We start from the raw sequence: 10,629 nt of genomic DNA, 5'->3' as shown, positions 1-10,629 counted from the left end.
AATATTATTATTTTCCATGACACAAAACAGTGATTTGGCTATATGCTGACCCTAGCACATACCAATATTTTAATATTATTGACAATAATAACAATGTGTTGCCATGGTTCCTTTCCCTGAATTTCTCACCCATTGGGTGAATTGTTAGCATTTTTTGGTTGTTCTGTTACCAATTGCCAGGCTGCCCACTTCCAAGATGGCGACAGCGCCATGTTATCGGCGGTCGGTGAAGCGCTTTCCCAGAAAGCAGCGCGACACCGCCCCCAGTAAAGATGGCCGCTGGTCCTTCATTGTTTCCAAAAGGGAAGTTGGAAGAAAGCTACGGCGAGCCGAGAGGGACAATTCCCTCACTAGCTCCGCCTCTTCCAGCGGCTCCACCCCGGCCCGGTCCCCGGATGTTCCCGTCTATAGAGAAGCTGACGGATCCATGATGGCGGCTTCGGCCTGAGAGCTGAGTGGGGTGTGGAGCCTGACCGTGGGAGAAAGAGAGAGATACCCCTAGGGGGTAAGAGACAAATACCCCTCCCTGACCCAGGCCTGCAGCCTTCTTCACACCCAGACATCCCTGTTGTCACTCCCCTTTTTCTCCAGATACTTTTTTCCTTACCTAACCCCCATCCGCAGAACATGCCCTATATACCCTCGTCCCCCCATACCCTCTGCCATAATTGCCCCTCCCTAAACACACTGTTCCACAACTACCTCCTCTCTAGATACCCCCTACTATAACTGCCTACCACTTCCTGGATGCTTCCTTCCACAACTGGCCCCGCCCCTTAATATAGACATTGCTTTCATTGCTCCTCCTTCTTCCATAGATGCCCCGCCTCCACCATAGATGTCACTCCCCTCCATTGATACTGTGCCGCTATTACTGCCCCTTTCCTCCTTTAGATACCCATAACTTTCCATCTATTGATCCCCCCCGGCCATAACTGTCTTTCCCCTGCATAGATACCCCCCGCCATGACTGTCCATCCTCTTCTTACCATACCCCTGTTGGCTATGAATGTACCGGTCTCTGCCACCCATAAGTTGCCCCTTCTCCTCTGCAATGTCTGTATTGCCCCGGCTCACCTTTGCGCTTGCAGTGCGGTTCCTTTTTTTGTGCACGTCAGATGCAGCTCACTGTATGACCTCTGCAGTATCTGTCGTGGTGATGCGTCTGGTGGCACCTGCGGAATGTCCTTTGTATGGCACTGATGAAAATGGCGTCAGGATGAGGGAGAGAAATGAGACATTGAATCGGCACTGACCGCAGACCACCTAAGGGGAAGACCAAGAAGCCATTTTTATGTCGTGATCGTCCTGTGGCTTCACAACTTAGTGAATCACTAACCTGGAGCAGGTGTGCCAATTGGGTCTTCTGGCTTCACTGGCCGCATGCTTGTCCTTGGGGTTAACTAGGTGTTGAAGCAGAAGGATGATCATGACTGGCAAGCAGTTAGGAGAGCTAGATGTGGCAGCTTCTGTGTCTCTATAGTGGCAGATTCCACCAGCCAAAGAACTGTCATCTTGTTATCACATCTATGTTCATGTTGGAGACATTTCCCCTCACTTCCTGTGTGGTCACCAGGACAGGAAGTAAGGCAAAATATTTCCAACAAAGAATCCCTGACCAGAGATAGGCAGTATTAGGCCTTCATACCAGTGTGGGCACTTCATGTCATTTTTTCAGTGGTACCCAGTGGACCATCACCTGCCATATGCATAGGTTTGGATATCGGCCCCTGCTCCCTACAAATACAATGTCATTGCCATAGGCTTTAGTGACAGCTTAGGAGACAGATCCTGGTCTGCCCGTCTGTGTCCTCAGCCCAACAAACCGTGTTATTAACATTTAGGTGCCAGCCCTCATCCAAGCATAGGCCCACCTGCAGACATCATGTACGAACCCCTAGGTTTGTGAAGGTGCAGGAATTGGGGATGATCTGAGGGGTGAAGGTGCAGGAATTGGGGATGATCTGAGGGGGGAAGGTGCAGGAATTGGGGATGATCTGAGGGGGGAAGGTGCAGGAATTGGGGATGATCTGAGGGGGGAAGGTGCAGGAATTGGGGATGATCTGAGGGGGGAAGGTGCAGGAATTGGGGATGATCTGAGGGGGGAAGGTGCAGGAATTGGGGATGATCTGAGGGGGGAAGGTGCAGGAATTGGGGATGATCTGAGGGGGGAAGGTGCAGGAATTGGGGATGATCTGAGGGGGGAAGGTGCAGGAATTGGGGATGATCTGAGGGGGGAAGGTGCAGGAATTGGGGATGATCTGAGGGGGGAAGGTGCAGGAATTGGGGATGATCTGAGGGGGGAAGGTGCAGGAATTGGGGATGATCTGAGGGGGGAAGGTGCAGGAATTGGGGATGATCTGAGGGGGGAAGGTGCAGGAATTGGGGATGATCTGAGGGGGGAAGGTGCAGGAATTGGGGATGATCTGAGGGGGGAAGGTGCAGGAATTGGGGATGATCTGAGGGGGGAAGGTGCAGGAATTGGGGATGATCTGAGGGGGGAAGGTGCAGGAATTGGGGATGATCTGAGGGGGGAAGGTGCAGGAATTGGGGATGATCTGAGGGGGGAAGGTGCAGGAATTGGGGATGATCTGAGGGGGGAAGGTGCAGGAATTGGGGATGATCTGAGGGGGGAAGGTGCAGGAATTGGGGATGATCTGAGGGGGGAAGGTGCAGGAATTGGGGATGATCTGAGGGGGGAAGGTGCAGGAATTGGGGATGATCTGAGGGGGGAAGGTGCAGGAATTGGGGATGATCTGAGGGGGGAAGGTGCAGGAATTGGGGATGATCTGAGGGGGGAAGGTGCAGGAATTGGGGATGATCTGAGGGGGGAAGGTGCAGGAATTGGGGATGATCTGAGGGGGGAAGGTGCAGGAATTGGGGATGATCTGAGGGGGGAAGGTGCAGGAATTGGGGATGATCTGAGGGGGGAAGGTGCAGGAATTGGGGATGATCTGAGGGGGGAAGGTGCAGGAATTGGGGATGATCTGAGGGGGGAAGGTGCAGGAATTGGGGATGATCTGAGGGGGGAAGGTGCAGGAATTGGGGATGATCTGAGGGGGGAAGGTGCAGGAATTGGGGATGATCTGAGGGGGGAAGGTGCAGGAATTGGGGATGATCTGAGGGGGGAAGGTGCAGGAATTGGGGATGATCTGAGGGGGGAAGGTGCAGGAATTGGGGATGATCTGAGGGGGGAAGGTGCAGGAATTGGGGATGATCTGAGGGGGGAAGGTGCAGGAATTGGGGATGATCTGAGGGGGGAAGGTGCAGGAATTGGGGATGATCTGAGGGGGGAAGGTGCAGGAATTGGGGATGATCTGAGGGGGGAAGGTGCAGGAATTGGGGATGATCTGAGGGGGGAAGGTGCAGGAATTGGGGATGATCTGAGGGGGGAAGGTGCAGGAATTGGGGATGATCTGAGGGGGGAAGGTGCAGGAATTGGGGATGATCTGAGGGGGGAAGGTGCAGGAATTGGGGATGATCTGAGGGGGGAAGGTGCAGGAATTGGGGATGATCTGAGGGGGGAAGGTGCAGGAATTGGGGATGATCTGAGGGGGGAAGGTGCAGGAATTGGGGATGATCTGAGGGGGGAAGGTGCAGGAATTGGGGATGATCTGAGGGGGGAAGGTGCAGGAATTGGGGATGATCTGAGGGGGGAAGGTGCAGGAATTGGGGATGATCTGAGGGGGGAAGGTGCAGGAATTGGGGATGATCTGAGGGGGGAAGGTGCAGGAATTGGGGATGATCTGAGGGGGGAAGGTGCAGGAATTGGGGATGATCTGAGGGGGGAAGGTGCAGGAATTGGGGATGATCTGAGGGGGGAAGGTGCAGGAATTGGGGATGATCTGAGGGGGGAAGGTGCAGGAATTGGGGATGATCTGAGGGGGGAAGGTGCAGGAATTGGGGATGATCTGAGGGGGGAAGGTGCAGGAATTGGGGATGATCTGAGGGGGGAAGGTGCAGGAATTGGGGATGATCTGAGGGGGGAAGGTGCAGGAATTGGGGATGATCTGAGGGGGGAAGGTGCAGGAATTGGGGATGATCTGAGGGGGGAAGGTGCAGGAATTGGGGATGATCTGAGGGGGGAAGGTGCAGGAATTGGGGATGATCTGAGGGGGGAAGGTGCAGGAATTGGGGATGATCTGAGGGGGGAAGGTGCAGGAATTGGGGATGATCTGAGGGGGGAAGGTGCAGGAATTGGGGATGATCTGAGGGGGGAAGGTGCAGGAATTGGGGATGATCTGAGGGGGGAAGGTGCAGGAATTGGGGATGATCTGAGGGGGGAAGGTGCAGGAATTGGGGATGATCTGAGGGGGGAAGGTGCAGGAATTGGGGATGATCTGAGGGGGGAAGGTGCAGGAATTGGGGATGATCTGAGGGGGGAAGGTGCAGGAATTGGGGATGATCTGAGGGGGGAAGGTGCAGGAATTGGGGATGATCTGAGGGGGGAAGGTGCAGGAATTGGGGATGATCTGAGGGGGGAAGGTGCAGGAATTGGGGATGATCTGAGGGGGGAAGGTGCAGGAATTGGGGATGATCTGAGGGGGGAAGGTGCAGGAATTGGGGATGATCTGAGGGGGGAAGGTGCAGGAATTGGGGATGATCTGAGGGGGGAAGGTGCAGGAATTGGGGATGATCTGAGGGGGGAAGGTGCAGGAATTGGGGATGATCTGAGGGGGGAAGGTGCAGGAATTGGGGATGATCTGAGGGGGGAAGGTGCAGGAATTGGGGATGATCTGAGGGGGGAAGGTGCAGGAATTGGGGATGATCTGAGGGGGGAAGGTGCAGGAATTGGGGATGATCTGAGGGGGGAAGGTGCAGGAATTGGGGATGATCTGAGGGGGGAAGGTGCAGGAATTGGGGATGATCTGAGGGGGGAAGGTGCAGGAATTGGGGATGATCTGAGGGGGGAAGGTGCAGGAATTGGGGATGATCTGAGGGGGGAAGGTGCAGGAATTGGGGATGATCTGAGGGGGGAAGGTGCAGGAATTGGGGATGATCTGAGGGGGGAAGGTGCAGGAATTGGGGATGATCTGAGGGGGGAAGGTGCAGGAATTGGGGATGATCTGAGGGGGGAAGGTGCAGGAATTGGGGATGATCTGAGGGGGGAAGGTGCAGGAATTGGGGATGATCTGAGGGGGGAAGGTGCAGGAATTGGGGATGATCTGAGGGGGGAAGGTGCAGGAATTGGGGATGATCTGAGGGGGGAAGGTGCAGGAATTGGGGATGATCTGAGGGGGGAAGGTGCAGGAATTGGGGATGATCTGAGGGGGGAAGGTGCAGGAATTGGGGATGATCTGAGGGGGGAAGGTGCAGGAATTGGGGATGATCTGAGGGGGGAAGGTGCAGGAATTGGGGATGATCTGAGGGGGGAAGGTGCAGGAATTGGGGATGATCTGAGGGGGGAAGGTGCAGGAATTGGGGATGATCTGAGGGGGGAAGGTGCAGGAATTGGGGATGATCTGAGGGGGGAAGGTGCAGGAATTGGGGATGATCTGAGGGGGGAAGGTGCAGGAATTGGGGATGATCTGAGGGGGGAAGGTGCAGGAATTGGGGATGATCTGAGGGGGGAAGGTGCAGGAATTGGGGATGATCTGAGGGGTGAAGGTGCAGGAATTGGGGTGATCTGAGGGTTGAAGGTGCAGGAATTGGGGTGAAGGTGCAGGAAATGGGGATGATGTGAAGTCTCTGCAGTATAGAGGGACGTACAGATGGATGCGTTGTGTAGCAGTGAATGTTTCTGCCCCCCCTTGTGCGTCCTCCCTGACCTGCGGTGACAGTCTGAAAGCTTGCGTCCTCTGGGAGTGCTGTGAACGCAAGGCAGGCGTGGGAATAAAGTGATTTCTTGGCTGGGACCCGCATGACGGATGGACGCGCGGGGGCGATCTGTGTCTCCTGGGGGGACGAATGACCTCATAGATGTATCATACATGTAGATGGTCTGTACCGCCATTTGTGCCATGCTAGAACAGCGGCCCTTGCCAAACACTACAGTTGATTGGTCTGGTTCACATGTCGGCCGTCGTTGGGTTGGCGCTCTCCTGTAACACACGACTCTTCTTCCCCCTGCAGAGACAAGTCGCCACATTGCGGTGTCACGTGGCGGCGGCGCAGAGGAAGAGACCATCCGGCCCCCAACGCCCAGCGATGGCGCACCAGAAGCGGAGCCGGGACCAGGCCTGGCCGGAGGAGGCGGGCGACAAGGAGCACGGCCTGTACAGCTTGCACCGGATGTTCGACATTGTGGGGACGCACCTGACCCACCGGGACGTGCGGGTCCTCTCCTTCCTCTTTGTGGACGTTATAGACGATTACGAGCGCGGCATGATCCGCACGGGGAGGGACTTTCTGCTGGCCCTGGAGAGGCAGGGCCGCTGTGACGAGACAAACTTTCGCCAAGTCCTCCAGCTGTTACGGATTATCACGCGGCACGACCTGCTACCGTACGTGACGCTGAAGAGGAGACGGGCCGGTGAGTGCTTGTGTCATGCTTGCGGAGTCATGGGCTGCCGCGTCATTGGCGTTCATCGAAAAAAGAGGTTACTGCAGGCGCCAAGCTCGTGGTACAAAAACAGCATTATGTGCAAATCTTCATCAGATGCGTTTTGGTTTGGGAAGTGCGGAGACTTCTGTCCAGTTTTTATTGCTGACCCTGTTGGGGGAAATTTATACCTCACTTCCTGTCCCTGTGACACCATGACAGGAAATGAGGGGCAGTTGTCACTGTGGCATGAAGATTCAGACAGTAGTATTAACTTGATAGCACCTCCAACCACTGCCAATGTTAGCTGTTGCATTCTGTGTTACTGCTGGAGAGCTTTCCCTTCACTTCCTGTCCCAACAGGAAGTGAGGACAATTATGATATAAATGGTTGGAAATTTCCAAAATTGTAGAATAAAGATGGTGGCGCTTTGGACTCCCAAGCTTGGCAGAGGTTTTGATCAATTAAAATGGCTACTGGAGTGTGGCAGCTCTTTACTGCGTGGTAATGTCCCTGGGAGTCTGTATTAAAATTCAACGCCGTTGTAACTTTATTATTCCAGACAAGAAGACACAAAGTCCCGTGTGTCTGCTTGTTCAGAGCAATAAAGTTACATCTACGCTGAATTTTAAGAGTGCTTTTTCTCCTTTTGGGTTCACTGGTGGAATGGGCACCGCTCGGCTACGGTCAGCCAGGAGAGTGGCCCAGTGTAACAGGCTCGTGAGCTGTGCCCATGTTTTGTCAATGGTGTCCTTGAGAGTCAGCCTGTATGGACTAAAAGCATGAGAATGCCAAGCCATAGGGATCGGCCCAGATATGTATTGCAGTTTGTCACAAAGCAGTCTATCAAGAGTTGACGCGTTTCGGGAGTCAGGAACGGGCCACCCTTCCTCTGTGTTTAGGTTTTAATCTACTAGTGGAATCTGAACGGGTGGTTACCCCCCGGGTTTTTTATTCTTTGTAAGTTGTGCTCCGATAAGGTGTCTGGTCCCCACTCTCCCTTTGGGATATACCCAGAGCAAAGGTCAATCCCAGGTACTTCCTGGTATAGTGGATCATGTGACTTACTCCTTTCTCCCCATGTGATAGTGGCTGATGATTGGCCAAGTGCTGTCACATGGGAGTTGGGGGGAGTGAACTCCTTTTTTACAGATGGGAAGGATGATAAGTGTTTTCATTTGTCTGTGACCCCATTGGGGAGATTTTTTTTTACTTCCTGTCCCATGACGGGTGTGGTCATCACAAGGACAGGAAGGCACAGACAGCAAGAAGAACCTTGTCTAACCCTTCCTCGCTCTGTTAAGAATGTTTTTGCCTGTGTCCCTGTTCGGTGGATATTCGCTCACTTCCTGTCACAACAGGAAGGGAGGGAAAATCTCTCCAATTCGACCACCTGACAGGAGCTCCAAGCCAGCCTTCCTCAACCTTTTTCCAGCAAACAGGAACCCAGCCAATGACGATATCCACGGCTCACAGTATGTTACCGTAATCAGTACATTGAGATAACAGAATAAGGAATGGTGGTGTAGTCAGTGGTGACACCCACGATTGTTTTTATATGGTCACAATATGAATTATAAATAAACTTTAGTGGTTTTCTTACATTAGTGGTCAGCAGAAGAAGGACCCTACGTAGGTTGGTGGTCAGTGAAAGAAGGGACCCCCTTAGGTTGGTGGTTAATAGATGAAGGCCTCACCGTATATTGCTGGTCAGTGGAAGGAGGCTTCGTGTTAGGTTGGAGGTCAGTGGAAGAAGGGCGCCCCTTGGATTAATGGTCAGTGAAAGTAGGTGCCCCCTTAAGTTGTTTGCCAGTGATAGAAGGTCTTGTCTCACCTTGGATTGGTGGTTAATGGAAGAAGCCCCCCCCCCCCCTTACTCTTAGAATGGTGCTCAGTGGAAGAAGTCCTCGCCTTAGATTGGTGGTCAGTGGAAAAAGTCCCCCCTCCCTCCTTAGATTGGTGGTAAGTGAAAGAAGGCCTCACCTTAGGTTGGTGGTCAGTGGAAAAAGCTCCCCCCTTAAATTGGTGGTCCGTAGGAGGGCCTCCTTAGGTTCATGGTCAGTGGAAGAAGGCCTTAGAGTAGTGGTTAGTCGAAGAAGCCCCCCCTTCCTGTAGATTAGTAGTCAGTGGATGAAGGCCTCGCCTCAGATTAGTGGTCAGTGGAAGAAGCTCCCCCTTAGATTGGTGGTTAGTGGAAGAAGCACCCCCCCCCCCTTTTCCCTTGGATCGGTGGTCAGTGGTAGAAGGTCCCACCTTTATATTGCTGGTCAAGAGAAGAAGGCCTCGCCTTAGATTGGTGATCAGTGGAAGAAAGCTACACTAGATTGGTGGCCAGTGGAAGGAGGGCCCACTTGGCATGATAGCCAGTGGAAGAAGGGTCCTCTTCTTTTGGTGTTCATTGGGGGATTGGCCCCCTTACACTAATGGTCAGTGATGGAAGGGCCCCTTTAAACACCCAGTGGAAAGAATACTCTTGCCCCTTAGTGCCAAAAATGCCTCACAGATGACCTAAAAATATAATTTGTGTTGTTAGTTACATATCTGAGATGCAAATATTCCTCCAGGAACCCTACCGTTCCATGGAGCCCTGGTTGAGAAAGTCTACTGTAAGTGCTCTTCATCCAACGTGATCAAATGTTTGGACTGGAGTAGGGCAGTAACACGCAGGCCACTGTTAGTAGTCGCTAGTGATGTATGAAGGGTTTGGTGCAATCCAACTTGTGCAGAATGTTCACTGGCATACCGCTCCACCTGGCACAATTAGTTGCAACAGAGGCATGTTGGGCTGGGAATGCCAAGACCGCAATTGATTGGGCTGGTGTGGCGTGTCATTGACAGTTTTGTGTGGGCTTGGTGGGCACCTATTCCCCGCACATCACTAGTAGTTACATAGAACCCAACAGCAGTTGGCGTCAGGTGCGTGATTTGGAGGTGGCTTGGCATCAGGTGCGTGATTATTTATAGTTCCACCACAGCTGGAGGGCCGGAGTTTGGCTACCCCTGATCTAGTGGATGCTGGAAAGTTACACCACCTATCTCCAGGGGGCTTTGGCGGTACAACCTCTTAACTCTTCGGCAGCCTATACGTGAGTGCCCCGGCTGTTCCGCGGCGGGGCCAGAGCCAGGAACCATAGTGGGAGATCTCTGCTGAGGTCCTCTGGAGATATAAGAAGCAGCAGGTGACTCCACCTATAAAACCTCACTCGTGGGTGGACCGGACAGGCTTGTTGTCAGACTAGTCACTGTGTTCTCCTGTGCCCGCAGTGTGCCCGGATCTTGTAGACAAATACCTCGAAGAGACTTCCATTCACTACATGACGCCGCGGACGCACAGCAGCGGAGAGTCCAGCACGGAGCACTTACGCTCACCTGGTAAGAACCACGCGCGTCGCTTCGTAGGTGGGGTTCTGGGTCTTTCCGATACGTGCGCGTAACCTTTTCCTGTCTGTGTTCTCTATCCGGCAGCCCCACCCCACCACCCCATGGTGTGTTCCCCTTCCTCCGGACCCCAAATCTGCACTAAGAGGCCTGGACGGGGCAGACCGCCCCTTAACAGCCAAAAGAAGAGGAGGAAATCCATCACGCCGGACCCAAAGGAGAAGCAAACGTGCGGTAGGTGGCCACTAAAGAAGACCTGTCACCAATGTGTGTGAATCAGACGACTTTTTTGAATCGCACTGGTCCAATTAAAACCCGGAACATTGTTTTATAACGGCAACCCACCAATTAATGGGTTAGGCTTAGGGCTACCTGATGTTGGCTATGTTATAATACAATGTCCTCAGAAACTGTGTTTGGACAGAGCCGGGAGGGTTAGATCTTCAAGTGACGGCTATATTGCTGTACGCTGGCAGGGGTGTGAAAATTTAAAAAAAAACTACTTGTCCAAGGACTAAAGCGGGGGCCTGATCTACTCGTCCCTCATGAAAATCTACTTGTCCTGATACAAAAAAGAAAAAAATGTAACCATAACCGTATTAAGCAATGCCAAGAAGAGCTTCTCGTTGGTCAGTGCCGTCAGATGACTGCGCTGACCAACGAGCGCTTGAATTTTGAGAGCGAAATTCAGATTACAATGGCACAGGTACAGATAGTACACCCATACTGGCGGATGGGAAGGACCGTTCCCTGAAAGGTAAGTATAGCG

At 53.1% G+C, this 10,629-nt stretch overlaps 1 protein-coding gene across 1 annotated transcript in view; it reads left to right on the top strand.

The window, feature by feature from the left end:
* Positions 1–358: 358 nt before the first annotated feature.
* DEDD (death effector domain containing) overlaps positions 359–10,629 on the top strand; it is a 14,198-nt gene continuing 3,927 nt past the window's right edge. The window contains exons 1-4 of the mRNA XM_018571556.1: positions 359–505; positions 6,073–6,472; positions 9,747–9,854; positions 9,948–10,094. Of these exons, the coding sequence (XP_018427058.1) occupies positions 6,148–6,472; positions 9,747–9,854; positions 9,948–10,094 (580 nt within the window). The 5' untranslated portion in view covers positions 359–505; positions 6,073–6,147. The remainder of the gene's footprint in view (positions 506–6,072; positions 6,473–9,746; positions 9,855–9,947; positions 10,095–10,629) is intronic.

This window comes from Nanorana parkeri, unplaced genomic scaffold (assembly GCF_000935625.1).
Source record: "Nanorana parkeri isolate BGI_ZX_2015 unplaced genomic scaffold, ASM93562v1 scaffold1780, whole genome shotgun sequence".
Lineage (NCBI taxonomy): Eukaryota > Metazoa > Chordata > Amphibia > Anura > Dicroglossidae > Nanorana > Nanorana parkeri.
Note: the sequence above shows the minus strand (reverse complement) of the source record. Positions and strands in the feature narration are given on the sequence as shown.